Here is a 22922-nt window from a genome sequence, read left to right on the forward strand (position 1 = left end):
CTCACAGAAAGTTGGCATTCAGAAGGCAGAATCATAGGAGGCGTGGTGAAGGGAGGTGGGAATAGTAAGTGGACACAGAGAATGGTCAGAAATGGACGCTCAAAGTAGAGCAGATGGATCCGGGAAGGTGGACAGCCTGACCTAAACATTCTGGAGTACTGAGTTCTTCTCTCCCGATATCCCTTCATTATCTGCAGGAACAGATAATGTGTGATACATACAGACAAACATGACTCCTTGTCTGAGTTCTTCTCTCCCGATACCCCCTCATTATCTGCAGGGACAGATAATGTGTGATACATACAGACAAACATGACTTCTTGTCTGAATTCTTCTCTCCCGATACCCCCTCATTATCTGCAGGGACACTGACTGGGAGACACAAATGCTCCTTTAACGTCTGTGCATGCAGGTGCACTCGGGTGTGTCTGCTCTTTGTGACCCCACGGACTGTAGCCCACCAGGCTCTCCTGTCGATGGGATTCTCCAGGCAAGGATACTGGAGCAGATAGACATTCCCTTCTCCAGGGGATCTTTACAACTCAGGGATCAAACTCAGGTCTCTTGTGTCTCCTGCATTGGCAGACAGATTCTTTACCCACTGAGCCTCCTAAGAACTCACTTCAATAAACTTTCTAAAAAGGACAGAAACAAACCAGATCAACAAGGAAAAAAAAAATCCAGATATAAGAGCATACTGATTTGGTACAAATATCTGAAAAATCCTCAGATAGGCAAATGCTTCATTTGCACAATAAAGTTGTTACTTCTTTGGGCCGAAAAAATAAACTCCATTGTGTTAGTGTCACTGGCAATCGTTCACAGCCCTGTTTCAGTGTATTTTGTTCTTAGCCCGACTGTCTGAGTGTGCATGTGTGATATAGTATAGACAAACGTGACTCCTCGTGCAAGTCTTATAGACTACGTTCTATGGGTTGTGCGCACATGAATTGTTACACATGCTCAAAAAGTGTTGCCATTTTGGTCTTAAAATTTAAAACTACTTTAAAACTGCCCGAAATCACTACAAAGACACAGGAACGCGTGTGTTGCTGTTCCTGTTGTCCCCTTGCTTTTTTGTTGAGGAAGTTTATGGAAGGAGGCAGCCAACTTTACACCTGCCCTCTGACTCCTGGAGTCAAAAGCCTCCCGGTAGCTGTGTCACTTGCAGCTGTGTGTGGGGAGGGATGGGACTAAGAAAGAGATGGTGCAGAACGGATAGAGGTTGCACAGACGCCTGAGAAACAGCTACAGCGCAGATCCACAGACTGGCGCCACTGCCAATTTCTGTCTTTGGAGTATTTGCTTAAATTCATTTTGGATCATGATGAAAGGAGAAAGAGAGTGGAGTGATAGTCTCACAGTGATTCTAATTGAGATCCACCACGGGAGAACACACAGAGAGACGGATTTAGGTATTAGCGTTAGGAAGATTTAAGTCTTTGATATAGAAAGCGGCCAATTTCATGATTACCATTGATTGTGGCAAATTTCGATGATACCAAGTAGTCTGAACCTGTCTGGAAACCTCCATTAATTCAGTGAAATAACAGGAAAAATCAACATAGTCAGATTAAGATAAATGGCAATTGGTCATAATTACAGGGAGTATAAAATGATTCAGAGAATCTTAAAATCCCTAAGAAGTCTTTCTTTTAAAATAACATTTCAATTTGAAAATCATACTTCAATAAAGCTAAAAAAGACAGTATTTCATTTTATATATTTTAATGATCATGTGATATTTAGCAAGTGTTTATTGACAACTTAACTAATTCCTACTATGTGTAAGATACTGGACTGGAACTGTTTTGATGTGAAGGAGGAACGAGGAAATACTTCTACAAAGACTTTTAGCCTCAGAACAGGAGATAACATAAATATTCAGATATTTTAGCAGAGAATCTGATGAGTTGCATCACAAGTTATTAGGGAATTAACTGGAACAATAAAAATAGAAGAAACTACTTGTAATTACAGGACTCAGAGACCACCTTATGAAAACTACTTTAGCTCTGGGCAATGAAACGTGATGTAGGAAACAACTTTATTTGCCAAAGCACCAGATACATAAATGGAGATTAATATAGTTGTTTACACCAGTCAGTCATCTCAGAGCAGTGATTGCCTCTGCCGGCTGGGGTGCGTCTGAGACCCAGCGGGACATCTGACCCTGATGCTTGTCGAACACTGTTTGCTTACGTGATTAAAATCATTCCCCACATGTTTGACCAGTGAACTGTCTGTACTGGTTTTTCTCACCTGTAAAAATATATTAATACTGTTCTTAGCAATCTAACACATACAGACAATGGCTGAAACTACATAAACCTCTACATAAACTTCTCATAAAGTGTTATCTATGTTTTATAATAAAGGTGGAAATGTTTCTTAATTTTGGAGTATGGTTTTCTTGCTTTCATGATGGCATTAAGGTCAACAAGAAGCTCATCCTCGATTGTGCATGGTCACATTTTTTCCATACTAAAGGTGGCTCTCCCCACAAGTACTGGGTCTCCTGGAAGGCAGGACCCAAAACAATGAGACCACAGTGAATTCTGAGCACATTCCCCAGTAAGGACAGTGTCCTCAGAGGTTCTGGTAGCACTGATGACAAGAGGCTTAGACGGCGGTGATATTAGCAAATTTGGGGGGATGAGAATTTACAGTTGATGTGCAGCAAACAATGTCTTGGGGCTGCCAGGCAACTGTTCGTTGGTCTCACCTCCTCCTCCATACCAACTAGATCTTCCCACTGGTCAGCTGTTCACCTGTAAACACACACACACACGTGTGCGTGCTCACACAATGATACAATTACTGCCCGAGAAGATAAGACACTGACATACCTGAAAACGTGATATTGAAGCCCTCGTAGGAAATGGAAAAGTCTGATATAAACCGAAGCTGGGCTGTGAAGTTTCCAAACAAACCCGCCTTGATGGTGTGAGGCAGCACCGAGCCCGTGAGCCTGGCCACCGGCTCCGAGAAGCTTCCGTCCTCGGTGATCAGCAGGTAGTCGTGGGAACTCTCCAAGTGAAAGGTGTGGAAGATCATCTGGACTCCTGAGAGACAGAGATGGAGTCGGTGAGGGGGAGACAGAGAGAGACACATAGAGAGACGGAGAGACAGGCAGACAGAGAGAGACAGAGACAGATAGAGAGAGAGAGGCAGAGAGACAGAGACAGAGAGAGACAGAGATGGAGTCAGTGAGAGAGAGAGAGAAAGGGAGAGGGTGACAGAGAGTCAGAGATGGAGACAGAGAGAAAGAGACAGCGATGGAGACAGAGGTGGAGTCAGTGAGAGGAAGAGGCAGATGGAGAGAGAAAGACAGAGAGAGAAAGGGCAGAGAGGGGAGTAAGGGGGTATTGATAGAATCAATAACTGGGCAAAGAATTCTTCCTGGGCATCAAAGTCTTGAATCAAAATATTATCTTGAAATGCAATCTGAATTATGAAGTTTGAAAGAAAAGTACAGAGAATGGGTAGAAAGAGGATGGCTTTAGGAATAAAAGAGAGAAGAAGGAATAAACAGCAAAACCCAATGTTTCGGTGTATGTAGGTATAGATACAGATACAGATTAGACACAGGGATATACAGCAAGCTACGGATGCAGGTTCCAACATAAACACATAACTAAACTCAGCAGCAGGGTTCAGTGGACTGTGCACAGCCTCTCAGGGCAAGCATTTGTGACTAAGGAGACAAGGACCAGACCACTTTCCAATTGACAGTAAACATGTCCTTTAGAAACACCAGGCTTGGAGGTTTAATATAGAAACTTGCACAAGTGAGGGAAGAAAGTTGTGAAAACCTAGTTTCATGTGGCCCTTTGGGCATATGATCCCCTAGTAGCTATACTCACAAAGCATTATGTCTGAATTCCTATACATAATGCATGTAATTAACCATGAAGAGATCTTTTAAACAAAAATATTTATTTTTATTATTACAAAACCCTGGTCATTCATAACTTGCTTATTCTTATTTTCTTTTTCAATTTCCTTCAAAGCCAAGTTCTCCTTAACATACAATTACTCATTATGTGTAATAATCCTCATCAGACTTAGAACACATGGCAAGTATAAGAATGAGGCTTAGATTTATCGTGGAAATGAGAAGTTAGATAATTATTTATCTCCTTTTATTTAAGTGTTATTCACATGTTGTATAATGCATGCCTCTTTTCTTTAGCATTGCACCTGATTTTCAAGCTTATGTTCACAAGCAAAAAGTTGTTCAAGTTATCTGATCAATAGAGAATAAAATAAGGAATCAACTTTTGCTTGAATGTACCAATAATTTAGATTATTTTTTTCTAGAATCTTATTAAAAATCACTTAGTAATTGAAACATATATGAGGAAATTAGTTATCTTACTTCACACATCAATATTTTTTGTTCCCATGTTGGCATCTAGTTAATTATTTTATATTTTTGAAATCCGTAATATTCTTACCCTTTCCATGAGACACCTCAATGGTCCATGTACAGTTTAGAGAGTTTGGGTAAAAATCTGGAAACCCAGGAGAAAGAACTGTTCCACTCTTTCCATGGATGTATCCTCCACAGAGGGCTTAAATAATAAGAAATATAATTTTAGTATTAAAGTTTCACAATGATTGCTACAATAAAATACTTTTAAAGTGGCATTTAATTTGCACAAGGAATAAAAGAATACTTAAGGTCACCTCCAGGAAAAACAAAACAAAACCAAAACTTTATTTTGCCTGCAATGTGTCAGTTCATATACAAAGACCTAATTAGTACAAAACCTGGAGAGACACCACAGAGTAGGCTATACCAGCTGAAGTGGAACCCTCCTGTGCGTCTGCTCGACTGTGTCACAGGATGCGCAGCCCTTTGACCTGACTTTATTCCGAATGCATCTGTGAGGATGCTCTTGGGTGAGGTGATGCTGGAACAGGTGGACTGAGGAGAGCAGGTGGCCCTCCCCTGATGGGGGTGGGCCTCTTCCAACAGGTCGGAGGCCTGAGGAGGTCGAAAAGGCTGAGCGTCTTATAAGCGAGACGGAACACATCTTGCCCGGCGGCTTTCACACTGGGACATCAGCTTCCTTTCTATCCTGTCTTGAACGGAAGCATCAGCTCCTTCTGAGTCTTGAGGCCGCTGGCCTCTGGACTGGAATTCACACCCTTTGGGCCCCTGGGTCTCCAGCTGGCTGACTACAGATCTGAGGGCTTCACAGCCTCTGTAATCAATCTGAGTCAACTTCTTATGATAAATTTCTCCATCTCTACCTATATCTCTGTATCTTACTGATTCCAATCCTCTAGAGCTGCCAGCATTCTCAGTAGCACTTCATTGAATTTAAATCCTTTACAACAACACATGTCTTATTTGATATATTTCAGTCTCATTTCCTAAAGAAAGAAAAGAAAGTTGTACATAATCACTTGAGGGAGGAAGTCAACATGTTTAGGAATCAGTGTCCTGTGGAGGTTCCAGTGCTCAGACCTTGATGCCAGAAAGTGATGAGTTCAGATGCTGCCCTGTCTCTGACTCTGTGGTCTTTGGCAAGTAGCTCATCCTCCTTCCTGCACATCTGTCTTATCTTAAAACTGAACACAGTGATAAAAGCCATCTCTTAGGGTAGCTGTTTATAACAACTGGCTTCATAGAACACAATTTACAGGGTCCCATATGTATTAAATACCCAAGACATTAGCTGTTTATTCTGTGAATAGATTTTCATAGCATCACTATGTACAATACACGAGGGTCCATCAACAGATGAATGGATAAAGAAGATGCGGTACATATGCACAACTCTGCCATACAATCTGCGTCAGCTCTGGTGAGGTGGGTGAGTCTACAGAGCGAAGTAAGTCAGAAAGAGAAGAACAAATACAGTATATTAATGTATATATATACACGGAATCCAGAAAAATGGTATTGATGAACCTACTTGCAGGGAAGGAATGGAGACACAGATGTAGAGAATGGACCTGTGGGCACAGTGGGGAGGGAGATGGAGGGATGACTGGAGAAAGTAGCGTCAGCGTATGTACACTATCAGGCATAAGATACCCATCTTACACGGGGTGAGAAGTTGCTGTATTGCACAGGGACCCCCATCTGACACTCTGTGATAACCTGGAGAGATGGGGTGGGCGAGGGGAGGCTAGGGAGGAACAGGGCGTATGTATAATTGTGGCTGATTTATGTTGCTATGTGGTAGGACCCAACACAACATTATAACATTAAAATTTTTAAATGTTTTTTAAATTTTAATTTTTAAAATTTTATAATTAATTATAAAAATAAAAACCAATAAAAAGAGAAACAGCAAGATATCAATAATTTAAAATTTGAATAAACTTTATAAAACTTAATTTTGCAGACAATTGATGAGTGGATATTTATCTTTTCTTTTCTATCTTAAGTCCTATCGTGGTTTCCTGAGAATGCAAGAGCTGAACCAACAAGGAATCAAACTGGCACAGGGGAGCTGGGGGGAAGGGCCAGGGACCAGGTTCAGCCCTGAGCCAGTGTCCAGGTCCTCTGGACCCTTGACCCCCGTGTTGTTCAAGGGTCCACTGTCACATGAATGTCCTGAATCATGTAAAAGCTGTTCCATAAATAACACTCAGAAAAGAATGAGCTCATTTGTAGAAAAAGTGATATTTCTCATCATGCTCACTCAGCATGTTATTTTAAGGAAACAGATAATTTCTTTGAATATGCAAACTTGAGATCTAGGTAAAAGACAGCAAAATATAAATTATTGAAAAGAGTTCTAGAATATTTTAAGAGGCTGAAGTTTTCATATCTTAAAGTTACATTGACTCATTTTATTATGAAAAAGGTAATATTAACATAGCATTTAACATTAATTTATTCAAAAAATAGTTACCGAGTACCTGCTATTTTTGGGGCTTCCCTGGTGGCTCAGAGGGTAAAGCATCTGCCTGCAATGCAGGGGACCTGGGTTTGATCCTTGGGTGAGGAAGATCCCCTGGAGAAGGAAATGGTAACCCACTCCAGTACTCTTGCCTGGAAAATCCCATGGACAGAGAAGCCTGGTAGACGACAGTCCATGGGATCACAAAGAGGCAGACACGACTGAGCGACTTCACTTTCACTTTCACCTGCTATTTATGAGCAAAATAGACAAAAATCTCTGCTCTGGCAGAGTGCACATTCCAGCTGAAGAAGAGAGAATATAATATGAATGACTGACTATATACAATGTTGGAAGATGACACATGCCAGGGAAGAAAATGCAGAAAGAAAGAAGAACTGGCTTGGGGCAAATAAACGGGGTCAGGGGGAAGGCCTGACTCAGAAGGTGGCCTGTGAAGAAAGACTTGAGACAGAAGAAGGAAGCACTTGATAATCTGGGGAAGAACTTGCTTGAAGACAAAACCAGCAGGATGAAGGCCAGAGCGAGAGTGGGCTGCCAGGGTGGGGAGTGGGCTGCTGTTGTTGTTCAGTCACTCAGTCGTGCCCAGCATCTTGTGACCCCACGGAGTGCAGCATGCCAAGCTTCCCTGTCCTCCACCATCTCCTGAAGTTTGCTCAAACTCATGTCCGTTGAGTCCGTGATGCCATCCAACCATCTCATCCTCTATCTTCCCCTTCTCCTCCTGCCCTCAATCTTTCCCAGTATCAAGGTCTTTTCCAATAAGTCAGCTCTTTGCATCAGGTAGCCAAAGAATTGGCACTTCAGCTTCAGCATCAGTCCTTCCACTGAATCTTCAGGGTTGATTTCCTTTAGGATGGACTGGTTGGATCTCCTTGCAGTCCAAGGGAACTCTTTGGAGTCTTCTCTGGCACCACAATTTGAAAGCATCAATTCTTCAATGCTCAGCCTTCTTTAGGGTCCAACTCTCACATCCATACATCACTTTGCTGGCAAAGTGATGTCTCTGCTTTTTAATATGCTGTCTAGATTTATCACAGCTTTTCTTCCAAGGAGCAATCATCTTTTAATTTCATGGCTACAGTCACCTTCCACAGTGATTTTGGAGCCCAAGAAAATAAAAAGTCTGCTGGGGTAGGGGCAATCTGGTGGAGAGGGTGGGGAGAGAAGGGAGAGAGAGTCCTGGGCCCTGGGTCAGAAGGGAGAGAGTCCTGACCCCCTGGATGGGATCAGATCCCATCCAGACCATGGCCCATCTCTGAGTGTGATGAAGGGCCACCTAAGGGCCCTGCACAGAGGATGAAGTGGGCCCACTTGGCTTTTAGTTTGGGTGCTGGGCTGCTATGTGAGGAGGGGGTTGGGTGGCAGAAAGCAAAACAGGTAAGACCCTGGACAGAACATCAGCAGAGATGTGGCAGGAAGTGGTCAGAACCCAATCATGTTTTGAAGGTAGAGCTGATAGGATTTCCTTGTCAATGGGATGTGGGTGCCATAAAGGAAAAGGAAGATTGTAGGATGATTATAAGGTTCTAAGGCTGAGTGGGGGAATGGACTTGGGAAGAACCAGGTTTTGAAAGTAAACCAGTTCAGTTTTGGACACACAAGTGCAATGCTTATGAGACATCCATGCCGAATGGTTGGAGCTGTAATTGGATATGCAAGTCTGGATCCCATGAGACAGGTGTGACCAAGGGCTAGAAAGATGAGATCATCAACACTATGAATGCAGATGTAGATAAAAAGACTAAAACCTGGGATGTTCCTATGAATAAGACAGACAAGTCCCTGTTTTTCCAGTTTACTTCCAGGTGGGCAAGGCAGATAAATTAATAAAAAGATAGCCAAGCATGGTTTATTCTGAGGACAAGAATCGTAACTGGTTCTCAGAGGCAGGTGAGGTGAGAAGAGTACAGCAGGCAAGCGATGGCCACGCGGCCACGACGATGAGCACTGAGAAAGTGAAGGACGGATGGAGGCAAGACAGACAGTCAGCTCACCCAGGGTTAGCAGTTTGCTCGGTGACAGGCCAGTAGCTGCCAATTTACCGCAAGGTCACTGGGTTCCTGCTGGTCTTTTAAGGAAAACGCTCCTCTTACAGATTTTCAGTTATCAGCTTCTGTCATTCCCACATTCTCTCTCATCTTCTCAGACCATGCACACAGTCTTCCAGGAAATTCAAGTTTGCAAACAAGTCAGTCGTTGTTTCAAAGAACCAGAAACCTGCCTTCACGAATTTTATTTTTAAATGTCTTTCTCTGCCTAGATTGGAGGAAGGCACGAGTCGAGGCATGTAGACTATATCACAGGCGCTAGTCACTTTCCGCCTGGGAGGTAGCAGCGCAATACGGGGAGGAAGAAAAGGTGACAGATTCTACTCACTCCCTGGAAGATACGATTTATTTCCACAGCACCAACTCTAACTGAAGCTGAAACTCCAATACTTTGGCCACCTGATATGAAGAGCTGACTCATTTGAAAAGACCCTGATGCTAGGAAAGATTGAGGGCAGGAGGAAAAGGGGCCGACAGAGGATGAGATGTCTGGATGCCATCACCGACTCAATGGACATGAGTTTGGGTGAACTCTGGGAGTTGGTGATGGACAGGGAGGCCTGGCGTGCTGCAGTTCATGGGGGTGGGCAAATGCTCAGACATGACTGAGTGACTGAACTGAATCGAGCTCTAACTTGTAACCTCACAGCTTTCAGCTTCATAATTTAAACTCTGATATACACTATTGCAGGCATGCTCAGTCAAATGTCTGACTCTTTGGTGACCTCATGGACTGCAGCCCACCAGGCTCCTCTCTCCATGGGATTTCCCAGGCAAGAATACTGGAGTGGGTTGCAATTTTCATCTCCAGGAGATCTTCTTGACCCAGGGATCAAATCCACATTTCCTGCACTGGCAGGCAGATTCTTCACCGCTCAGCCACTTGGGAAGCCCCGTCCACTATTGATACCATGTATAAAATAGACAACTAGTGTGAATCTACTGCACAGCTCAGGGAACTCTGCTCAGTGCTCTCTGGTGACCAAAACAGGAAGGAAACACAAAAGAGAGGGGATAGATGTGTGCCTATAGCTGAATCCTGCTGCTGTACAGCAGAAACTTACACAACATTGTAAAGCAACTACATTCCAATTAAAAAAAAAAAAAAAACAAAGCACTTTCACTTCTTTCTCAAACCACAGCTGGGCTGGCAACTGCCTGCTAAGCATTTCAGAATGAAACCTGTGGGTCCCTACTCTCCCCTCACTGCCTGCATCATCACCTCTCACTTCTGGCAAGTTCTGTAACTGGTATGTTTCAGCTTGTTTGTGTCCACTTGACCTCCTGCCTCCTAATGCTTGCTTCTTCCTTGAAGAGACTAGCACGTGAAAGCACGCAGTATACTGGCTGGTTTCTTTATTTTTTCTATTATTTCCTCCTTTTTTTTTTTTTTTTGCTTTAAATTGTTAATAAAGTTCTATTTAAAGCAAAAAAACTTAATGGGGTTACTTTTCATTTCAGATTATTTGTGGACTCCCCATGCCCTACAGAAGTTGTTTTTGTTCATTCATTCATTTATATGGAAATCCTTTCCTCAAAAGAAGTCTTCTACAGAACACCATGATTTAAAAAAAAAAGTCATGGATAAATGAGAGCTGTTCAGTTGAGGTGGCCCTGCCCTTGTCCTAGCTTTCACCTTGAGCACTGCACACGTGGTCTCAAATCTCTCACCCATGGAAACAGGGCCATGCTCACAGGACCAGCCTGAGCAACCCTCGAACTGCCTTTGATCAGCACCCACCATTGGCAAATAAACCTCTCTCCTTCAGTCCCTGCCGGCCATGTTTATGACTTTATGCCTGATTCTCACTGTTTCTTCACTTTCAGTCTTTTCTTTCCTTTCAACCTCATTATTAAAGATGCATCATGAAAGTTGTCATCCAAGCCTTTCAAGTTCCTTTATCTCTGTATTCTCAACCATTTGTCCTTTGTCCTGTGTCTAATAGAGCATTTACTTCTTTGGATGATTGAAAAATAAGTCTTTCTTCTCTCTATTCTAATAGATTATGAACTTGCCAACTGTGTGCCCATAAAATCAGTGGTTTTCCAATAAATGCTTTTGGAAAAAACAAAGAGTTTACAAAAATATTTATTAAATGTAGAAACTTTTGCAAAGATTTCTTACATTTGTATTTCACTAAATAAAAGAGGGTCAACTTATTGTAATGTTCACTTTGCTTCTTCAAAATCTGAGTATCTAAAGCATAAATTAAAAAAAAGAAAGAAATGCAGCAATGCTATTAATATGTGTGAGAGATATTGATAGAATTTACCTTTTTTCATGGTGATATAAAATATTATAATTAATTCTGATTTCTTCTTTCCTTTCTGAGAGCTGTGAATTTTTGAAAGTGTAAATATCCTATTGATGTATTATTTGTCACAATAAAAACCCATAGGGTTTAAGAGATGGCTTATGACTTGAAAAGGCAACAAAAATAATTCTTAAGGTTAAATGAAAACAGTCAACCATGACAGACTAAAAGTCTCATATCAAACTCTAAAATCTCCAAAGTGTGCAGATTTATTAATCACCTTTTATCATAAATGTATTAATATCTGAGACAAGTTACAAGGAAGCATAAGCAAATAGTTTATGTTACCAATCTCTTGAGAAAGTTTAAACTCCAAATTTACATAAATTTAAATTGGAAGACAATAATAGATAAAATGCACAAGTCTAATGCACCTGATCATTTCCTATGGAAAACAAATATATAGCATCTCAGATATTTGCAAAGCACACAAGGCCCTTTCCAATCTATGCCCATGCCATTTCTAGAAAACTTCCTTCTGGTCATTCCACTCTTTCCATTCACTCTCCTTCACTGAACCTCCAGGAATTTGCAGAAAGTTCCATGCTGGTCAACTCATGTGAGCTTGCTCATTTCCTCTGCCTAGAACGCCTCTTTGCATATTAGATTTTGAGAAATTCTACTCAGCACTGGATTCCCATCCCAGGGTTCTATTTTAGATGAGTTCTTCTTCAACTGCTACTTCCTAGGGGAGACTGTATTAAATGATTAAATGTGAATACATAAACACTACAGTCTGAATGCTTGCATCCCCAAAACTCATGTTGAGATCCTAAGGTCTGATGTGATGGTATCAAGGGTGCGGCCTCTGATGTGATCCAGTCATGAGAGCTGATGCTGGTGGTTGTGGTGCTGATTTAGTTGCTCAGCTGTATCTGAATCTTTGCGACCTCATAGACTGTAGCCCACCAGGCTTCTCTGTCCATGGGATTTCCCAGGCAAGAATACTGGAGTGGGTAGCCATTTTCTTCTCCAGGGGATCTTCTCGACCCAGGAATCAAAACAACATCTCCTGCACTGGCAACCAGATTCTTTACCATTGAGCCACCAGAGAAGCCCCACTAGGGCTGAGGTCTCATTCCTGGGATCAGAACCCCGATAAAAGAGGCCCCAGAGTGCTCCCTCATCCTTTCCACCATGAGATGACTTGGGGGAAGACGGCTGTCTACACCCCAATATAGGGCCCTGTAAGAACTCAGCCATGCTGGCAGCACCCTGATCTCAAAAACAGTCATCATCCAAAATACTGAAATATATAACTTCCGTAGTTTATAAGCCACACAATTGGTGGCATTTTGTTATAGCAATTCAAATGGACTAAGAATATATACCATTTGATTGACTGGATTATAAGTGCTAAAGTTAGACTTTTAGAGCTACATATGGGAGAAACGGATGTCAGAAAAGCTAGTAGTGCTAGTGACCTGGAGCAAATGCAGAAGAATTCTGGTGAAGGTGGAGTGCAACCTGGTCTTGCAGGATGAGGATGACTGGATAGAAGTGGAAAATAGTCTTGGATAGATACTAAAACGTTTAAACAAAGCCAAGTCGCCAACATCAAGTCAACAATAACATGTGCATATTGTTCTCCTTTGAGAAGAGTCCATTCAAAATGACAGGTTTCAGGTGGGTCAGGATAAATCTCTCATTTTTATATGTCAGTTTTCTTCACCAGATCGAGAATCTATTAAATAGCTGATCTGATGACTGGGCTGTCTTCTGTGTTGGACAGCACCATCCTCCACCACAGCCCAGCGGTGGAATCATGATCAGGGGACCACACGCTGTCAGTCTCTCCAGCTCACACTGGGAAATCTACAGTTGAAACAACTCAGGAAGCACCACTGGAGCAGATGCTCAACCAACCTACCTCAAAAGCAAGTGTACAAAAGAGAGCAGCTTGTATAAGTTTCTTTTCTAAATTCCACTTTTAGCTCTAGCCCACGAAATAATTAAAGCTGCACAATGACATTCAATAGAGCCATGAATTTGTATACCATGTAAACATTTCAATAAAATTATTCATATGATTAACTTACACATTTTGGATTAGGTGATATAATAAAATATATTGATTGATATTCAGTTATGTGTGAATAACATGGAAGTCTTTTAAGGGTTAGGCCCTTATTGTACTTAGTAAAATTGTTGTTAGTAAAGACTCCAAATAAGGAGTGAACATTTTGGTACAGTATTTAGGTCATACTCAAGTTTTACAAATTTTTAATTAGTACAGTAGCTAATATCTTTCTGACACTAGTAGTCATAAACATGAATTTTATTTATTATTATTAGAGTTCTAATACAAAAATAAAACATGGCAACAAAATTTCAAATAACATCATAAAATGAAGAGCTAAAAAGTCTCTCTTCACCCTCCCTGATAGCCTACTAACATCCCAAATGGGGAAGAAATTTTCCTTGCAGTCATAATTTTAGATTATAAATGTATAATTGTAGCTATAATTTTAGGTTGTCTATTTCCAGGCATTTCCTGTGCATACACTGTGAGGGTGTCTGTAGTTACCTACATGTATGTGCTCACAGATGAGACACACTGCACTATGAGCTGCTTTTTTTCCCCCAAGAAACTATATTATTTACATTTCCCAGTAACAATGCAGAATGAACATGCAGATTCCTAATCCCACAATGAATCCAAATAATATGAACTCTCCACTTCTTTTTGCAAATCCAACAAGGGAGGTAAATTACTGCGTTTTACTTGCAGTTGCCTGATTCCTGGTCAAAATGGGCCTAATTTATACCATTTATTGGCCTTTGTGCACTTCTGGGAGTCATCAATGTGTTTGTTTCCCTCACAGATCTATTGGTTTATTTGTGTTGCTTATTTTACTTCATTTGTTTTTTTGGACAAAGTCATTTAAAATCATATTACACAGACAGTGCAATTATTTTCTCTAATCTGACCATTTTACTTTACCTTTAAAAAAATTTAATGGAACTTTTTGATGCATGGAACAGGGCAGTCAAAGCCAGTACACTGGGACAACCCTGAGGGATGGGATGGGGAGGGAGTTGAGGGGGGTGGGGGGGGGGGTTCAGGATGGGGATACATGTATACCCATGGCTGATTCATGTCAATGTATGGAAAAAAAAAACACTACAATATTGTAAAGTAATTAACCTCCAATTAAAATAAATAAATTAATTTAAAAAATAAAAAAAAATAATGGAAATTTTAATTTTTATATAGTGAAATGTCAATGTTTTTCATTTATTGTCTCTAGATTTCTTTAGAAAGTTTTCTAAGAATTAAAAAGTAAGATTTCTTAATGGATAAACTGCTTCACTGACTTTGCTTAAAGCCTTTGACTGTGTGGATCACAACAAATTGTGGAAAATTCTTAAAAAGACAGGAATCCCAAACCAACTTATCTGTCCTCTGAGAAACCTGTATGCTCTTCAATAAGTGGTGCTGGGAAAACTACACAGCTATGTGTAAAATAATGAAATTAGAATATTTCCTAAATCCATACACAAAGATAAATTCAAATGGATTGAAGACCTAAATGTAAGACCAGAAACTATAAAACTCTTAGAGAAAAACATAGGCGGAACACTTGATGACATAAATCAAAGCAAGATCCTGAATGATTCACCTCCTATAGTAATGGAAATAAAAGCAAAAATAAACAAGTTGGATCTAATTAAACTTAGAAGCTTTTGCACAACAAAGGAAGCTACAAACAAGGTGAAAAGACAACCCTCAGAATGGGAGAGAATAATCGCAAAGGAAACAACTGATAAGAATCAATTTCCAAAATATACAAACAGCTAATGCAACTCAATACCAGAAAAACAAACAACCCAATCAAAAAGTGGGAAAAAGCCCTAAACAGACATTTCTCCAAAGAAGACATACAGATGGTTAACAAACACGTGAAAAAATGCTCAACATTGCTCATTATTAGAGAAATGCAAATCAAAACTGCACTAAGATACTACCTCACACCAGTCAGAATGGTCATCATCAAAAAGTCTACAAACAATAAATGCTGGAGAGGGTGTGGAGAAAAGGGATCCTCTCGCATTGCTTGTGAGAATGTAAATTGATACAACTACAATGGAAGACAGTATGGAGATTCCTCAAAACAGCTGTGGTACATATATACAATGGAATATTACTCAGACATAAAAAGGAACACATTTGGGTCAATTCTAATGAGGTGGATGAAACTAGAGCCTATTATACAGAGTGAAGTAAGTCAGAGAGAGAAATATAAATATTATATACTGACCCATATATATGGAATCTAGAAAGATGGTACTGATAAATTTATTTGCAGGACAGCAATGGAGAAAAAGACCAAGAAAAGACCTATGGAAACAGGGCGGGAGGGGAGGAGGGAGAGGGTGAGATATATGGAGAGAGTAACATGGAAACTTACTTTACCATATGTAAAATAGATAGCCAATAGGAATTTGCTTTATGACTCAGGGAACACAAATAGGGCCTCTGTAAAATTCTAGAAAGGTGGGATGGGAAAGGAGGTGGGAGGGAGTTTTTGGAGAGAACGTACATGGGTGTTCCTATGGCTGATTCTTATTGATGTTTGACAGAAAACAACAAAATTTTGTAAAGCAATTAACCTTCAATTAAAAATAAATAAACTAAAAAATAAGCAACAATGAGACATGGAACAAAAGACTATCTCAAAGTTGGGAAAGAAGTACGTCAAGGCTGTATATTGTTACCCTGCTTATGTAAATTATATGCAAAGTTCACCATGCAAATACTGGGCTGGATGAATCACAAGCTTAAATCCAGATTGCCAGGAGAAATATCAACCATCTTAGACATGCAGATGATACCACCCTAACAGCAGAAAGTGAAGAGGAACTAAAGAGCCTCTTGATGAAGGGGAAAGAAGAGAGTGAAAAAGCTGGCTTAAACCTCAACATTCGTGAAACTAAGATCAGGGCATCTGGTCCCATCACTTGGTGGCAAATAAAAGGAGAAAAAGTGGAAAATGGCAAATTTTCTTTTCTTGGGCTACAAAATCACTGCAGATGGTGACCACAGCCAGGAAACTAAAGTTCCTTGGAAGAAAAGCTAGTAGTCATGTATGAATGTGAGAGTTGGACCATAAAGAAGTCTCAGTGCTAAAGAATTAATGCTCTTGAATTTTGGTGCTGGAGGAGACTCTTGAGAGTTCCTTGAACTGCAAGGAAATCAAATCAGTCAATCGTAAATTAAATCAACCCTGAATATTTACTGGAAGGACTGATGCTGAAGCCGAAGCTCCAATACTTTGGTGATCTGATGCAAAGAGCCAACTTATTGGAAAAGATCCTGATGCTGGCAGAGAATGAAGGCAAGAGGAGAAGGGGGCAACAGAGGGCAAGATGGTTGGTTGGCATCACTGATTCAGTGAACATGAGTTGAGCAAATTCTGAGACATAGTAAAGGACAGGGAAGCCTGGCATGCCACAGTCCATGGGGTCTCAAAGAGACGGACATGACTCGGTGAATGAACAACAACAAATGGATAAACAAAAGGACAAAGGCAATGACTCAGGCATATACAGACACCTGTGTGACAAAACAGACCGGGCGTCAGAGAAGAGACGGTACAATCCTATTAATAAATGGATCTAGGCACTACATCACATCTGACAAAAATAGTAGATGGGTTTAAAGTATATATTTGACATTAAAAAAAAACTAGCATTTGCTTTCAGGGTGATGAACACATCCTTAATCATGGTGATGGTTTCATACATGTATAGGGGTTTCAGAACACAGTAAAATTTTCACATCAAACAGGCAGTTTATAGTATTTTAATTATACCTCGCTTAAAATTTTAAAGGTTTTCAGAAGAAAACAACAGAATATCATTATGACTTGAGGGTAGTAAGCCTTCTTAAACACTGTCTGTAAAGCACCAATCACAAATGAATGCATTGAACAAGTAGATTATTTTCAAATGAAAACATGCTATTCTTCAAAAAGAGACCAAGAAGAAGAGGAGGAGGACAGAGACAGCATGAGAGAAAACATTCACAATACATGGATTCAACAAAAGAGAGGCCCCCAAATGCATAAGCAAGGCTTATTATTCTATAAGAAAAAGGTATGTTACCCAATATAAATAGGAGGAAAGAAACAAATTATTCATGGAGGAGGGTGTACTCTTAGCCAAACAAGCAGGAAAAGGAGCTCAAAATAACTCAAATGTTCATACAAAGTATCATGGAATAAACAGCGGTGGTACATTTATACAGGGAAACAGATGACAGGAATGAAGGAGGTGCAGTTAAATGCCATGCCCTGGATGTCACAGTGTATGACTGAGTGAAAGAAGCTGGAAATAGCAAAGAAACATCCTGCATGACTTCCTCCACATAGAATCTTTAGGGACAAGGGAACTGTAGCCTTTGTGGAGGCAGTGACTGGGATGAGGCAGGACTCCTGGGTTGCTGGTCACATTCATCTACTGATCTGTGGGCTTGATCTTATACAATATGCCTGCTGTGGGAAAATTCATTCTATAAATAGAAGCTCTACCTCATAGAGAAGATTCTAGGTAAACTTCAAGCACTAAACAGCCATGTTTTTCAGGTCTAAGAACTTGCAAACAGAAGTCCTGTTTCAGTCACATCCTGAACCACCCCATAAAATGCTCACCACCCAAACTGTTTATATAATTTCTGTGCACGTCTTCCTGGTTTGCTGCTCCACCTACCGTCACAGCTGGGCAACGCGTGGTTCCACTGGTGGTTCCGCTCACAGACCAGGGGCTCGTCGTCACTCAGCGTGTAGCCCGGGTCACAGCTGAAGGTCACTGTGGACCGGATGCCAAAGTGACTGCCGTGCCGATGCCCGTTCACGGGGATCCCAGGATCGAGGCAGGAGTCAGACTCCAGAGTCACACCTGGACACACAGGGAAAACCATCATATGGAGACCTTCCTAGGTTATAGAAAAAATAGTCAGTATCTGTGCCATAATACATACAAAATATTCCTAGATGTGATCAGACCTGGAAAATTATGGAAGTGAATCCAGTAACCCATTCATGTGAAGACAAATATATTTTCAAATATTTGCTTTTACTGTAGATAGGTGTATGCTGTTACATTAATAACCAAGTAGTAGCTAGGGAGTAAAATCTTGAATAATTTGCTGACCTCCCTGAATTTCTCTTTCTTTGAAAATCAATCAACTGTACTAAACAAAGTCTAAGTCTGTTTTCTGTCTCTTATCTCTCCTCATTCTTATATTTGATATACCAGTAGATTTTGGCAATCATACTTCAACTTTCATATATTTGCATACATTCACCCAAGCTCATACACACATCAGGCAAATTAAAACTGCACTGAGGCTGACTTTCTAAAATTGCATTCCACAAATCCATACTTTATTTTTTCAAATTTGCACTTAAGTCAGCCACTTTCAAGATGGCTATAAAATTAGCCTATGCTAAAAGATGTTAAAACATAAAGTGCTATATAAAGTCAAGTAATGATGATCACATCATTTCAAGAGTTTCTTTTCTCTGTCTCTAACATTCCTCTTTATTTTTAGAATAATACATTTTAAAGGATGAGGAAAAATGGAGTAAGGGAAGAGAATTTCGTTGCAATGTTTAGGAATTCAAAGGGATTAAAAAAAATAGACTTATGGATTTCCCTTGTGGTTCAGTGGTAAAGAATCTACCTGCCAATGCAGGAGACATGGGTTCAAACCATGATCTGGGAAGATTCCATGTGCTGCAGGACAGCCAAGCCCATGGCCACAACTACTGAGCCCAAGCTCTAGAGCCTGGGAGCCACAGCAGTTGAAGCCTCAATGCTCTACAATTTGTGCTCTCCAATAAGAGAGATCTCACAATGAGAAGCCTGCACACTGCAATTAGAGAGCAGCCCCCGCTCGCCGCAACTAGAGAAAGCCTGAGTAGCAATGAAGACCCAGCCTAGCCAAAAATAAATAAATAAATAAAATTATTAAAAAAAGACTTGCTGTTGCTATAACCCTCTCAGTAAGATTCAAAATATTGCAATTATGATGAAGTATTAATGAAAACTCTTAAATTATTACCAGTATTCAGATCATTTACTCTCCTAAAATGATATTTGGGATGTTTCTGATCATTATATATATTTTACCAAAGTTTGAATGACATATCTTATGAATATACCCTCCCTTATTCAGTCAAATACACGATTTGCCACTAAAGAGTGAGTTTCTTAGATAAATAAGTGATGCGGTTTCCTTAAAGCACCACCATGTGATCCAACAGGTGCAGAAACAGAAGCAGGGAGGGCGCTTTCAGTGAGACCTTTTGCTGAATTACCAAACCTGAGGGTCATTACAGGAACCCCTAGGACTTGCATCTGGTTTCAGAATTGGTAGGATGAACAAACTTTGCACTTTGTAAGTCTGTGCTCTTTACTCTCTGGTTAACAGACAGCGGAAAGGACTAGTACAGTGAAGTGTTCCAAGGGAAAAATAAGTGAAACAATGAAAAGAAAAAAAAAAATATATATATAGCATCATTATTCCCAAGATTTTTTTCTTAAAAATTAGTTATTCTAACTAAAATCCTCAAACTAACCTATGCCTCTCATCTTAGCAACAGGATATAACTGTCTGAGCTGCAAATACACCAATAGCAGATGGCCAGCATGTGCCCCAAGACCCGTCACCCACCTGGCTCCTCTCTTTCAGTGTGTGCACACACACATTCATGTTCTACACACACACACACACACACACATTCACTTTATGCACACATACATGCACACATTCATTTTCTACACACACCCACATTCTACACACACCCACATTCACTTTCTACACACACACACACACACACTTTCTACATATGCATTCACTTTCTACACACATCCATTCACTTTCTACACAAACACACACTCCCTATACACACATTAACTTTCTACACACTGTTTCATTTTCTACACACACATTCACTTTCTACACAAACACACATATTTGCTTTCTACCCACACATTCATTTTCTAAACACATATAATTCACTTTGTAAACACACACTTTCATTTTCTACACACTTTCACTTTCAGCACACACACTCACTTTTTAAAACACACATTCACTTTCTACACACTCATTTTCTACACACACGTTCACTTTATATGCACATTCACTTTCTACACATACATTCACTTTCTACACAAAGACATTGACTTTCTACACACACATTCACATTCTACACACTTGCATAATTCACATTCTACATACACACATTCACTTTCTACACACACACACTTTCTACACATGCATTCACTTTCTACGCAAACACACACTTCCTACACAAACACACACAGTCACTTTATACACACACATTCACTTTCTATGCACACACACATTGACTTTCTACACACATTCACTTTGTAAACACACAGTCAATTTCTACATACACAACTCACTTTCTGCACACATTTTCACTTTCTACACACACATTCACTTTTTACACATGCACTCACATTCTAAACTCATGCATATTCACTTTTTACACATACACATCCATTCCTACACAAACACACATACTTTCTACACACACACCCTCACTTTCCACAATCTACACTTTCACTTCCTACAGACTTTCAATTTCTACAGAAACACTCTCACTTTCTACACAAACACACTCTCATTTTCTACACACATATTAACTTTCTGCACACACATTCACTTTTTACACATACTTTCACTTTCTATACACACACAATCACACACTACACACACGTGCATTCACTTTCTACACAGACACATACCTTCACTTTCCACACACACGCTCACTTTCTAAAACACTTTCACTTTCTACACACTTACATTCACTTTCTACACACACACACAGAGTCATTTCTACACACACACACCACATATTCACTTTCTACACACATCCACTTCCTACACACGCATACTAGCTTTCTACACATGCTTTTACTTTCTACAGTAATGCAGTTTCACTTTCTGAAGATACACATTAAATTTCCACCCACAAACATTCACATTTGACACACACACAGTTTCTACACACACACACACACACACACACACACACACAATACACTTTCTACTGACAAACACACATTCACTTTCTATACACACATTAACTTTTACACACACATTTACTATCTACACATACACATTCATTTTCTTCATGCACACATTCACCTTCTACAAACTCACATACTCACTTTCTACACGTGTACACACTCACTTTCAACACACATTCACTTTCTATACAAACACAACTCACTTTCTACACAAGTACACTTTCACTTTCCACACACATTCACTTTCTACACAAATACAACTCACTTTCAACACACATACTTCCCACACGAATACACTTTCACTTTCTACACAAACATACTTTCACTTTCTACACATTTGTATTTTCTAAACATATATGCACATTCTAAACCCACACTTGTTCATTTTTTACACACATTCACTTCCTACACAGACACATATTCTCTTTCTATATACATTCACTTTCTTTTTAAAAAATTAATTAATTTATTTTAATTGGAGGCTAATTACTTTACAATATTGTAGTGGTTTTTTCCACACATTGACATGAATCAGCCATGGGTGTACATGTGTTCCCCATCCTGAACCCCCCTCCCAGCTCCCTCCCCATCCCATCCCTCAGGGTCATCCCAGTGCACTGGCCCTGAGCACCCTGTCTCATGCATCAAAACTGGACTGGTGATTTAGTTCACATATGATAATATACATGTTTCAATGCTATTCTTTCAAGTCATCCCACCCTCACCTTCTCCCATAGAGTCCAAAAGACTGTTCTTTACATCTGTGTCTCTTTTGCTATCTCGCATATATGGTCATTATCATCTTTCTAAATTCCATATATATGCGTTAATATGCTGTATTGGTGTTTTTCTTTCTGACTTACTTCATTCTGTATAATAGGCTCTGGTTTCATCCACCTCATTAAAACTCATTCAAATGCATTATTTTTAATGGTCGAATAATATTCCATTGTGTATATGTACCACAGCTTTCTTATCCGTTTGTCTGCTGATGGACATCTAGGTTGCTTCCATGTCCTGGCTGTTGTAAACAGTGCTGTGATGAATATTGAAGTACATGTGTCTCTTTCAATCACTTTCTATGCAAACACACACTCACCTTCTACAGCCACACTTTCATTTTCCACACTCAGACACTCACTTTCCACACAACTTTAATTTCTACAGACACACTTTCACTTTCTACAGATGCATTCACTTTCTACACAAACATTTCACATTAATACACTGACAGTCTCATTCCACACCAGCACAGGCATAAACTTTCTAAACACACACATAGATATTCTCCACACACACATTCATTATCTACACACATTCACTTTCAAGACACAACACACACATTCACTTTCTACATACACTTTCACGTTTTACATACTCACATTGACACTACACACACATTCCCCTGCTACATACACATACACATTCATTTCTGAACATATATACATTCAGTTTGTACACACACACTCATACATTCACTTTCTATGCACACACATCTTTGCTTTCTACACACACTTTCACCTTATACACTCAGGTTTTCATTCTCCACACACACTTTCACTTTCCACACAAACACACTTTCAGTTCATGCATAGTCACTT

General features: G+C 40.0%; 1 protein-coding gene across 1 annotated transcript in view; it reads right to left on the reverse strand.

Annotated features, from left to right (window-relative positions):
• The window catches only part of CSMD1 (CUB and Sushi multiple domains 1), a 2072278-nt gene that overhangs the window by 360399 nt on the left and 1688957 nt on the right, over nucleotides 1-22922 (reverse strand). The window contains exons 18-20 of the mRNA XM_061404066.1: nucleotides 17965-18153; nucleotides 4461-4577; nucleotides 2850-3065 (exon numbers count right to left, since the gene is read on the reverse strand). Coding sequence (XP_061260050.1) covers nucleotides 2850-3065; nucleotides 4461-4577; nucleotides 17965-18153 — 522 coding nt within the window. The remainder of the gene's footprint in view (nucleotides 1-2849; nucleotides 3066-4460; nucleotides 4578-17964; nucleotides 18154-22922) is intronic.

The sequence above is a fragment of the Bos javanicus genome, chromosome 27 (assembly GCF_032452875.1).
Source record: "Bos javanicus breed banteng chromosome 27, ARS-OSU_banteng_1.0, whole genome shotgun sequence".
Lineage (NCBI taxonomy): Eukaryota > Metazoa > Chordata > Mammalia > Artiodactyla > Bovidae > Bos > Bos javanicus.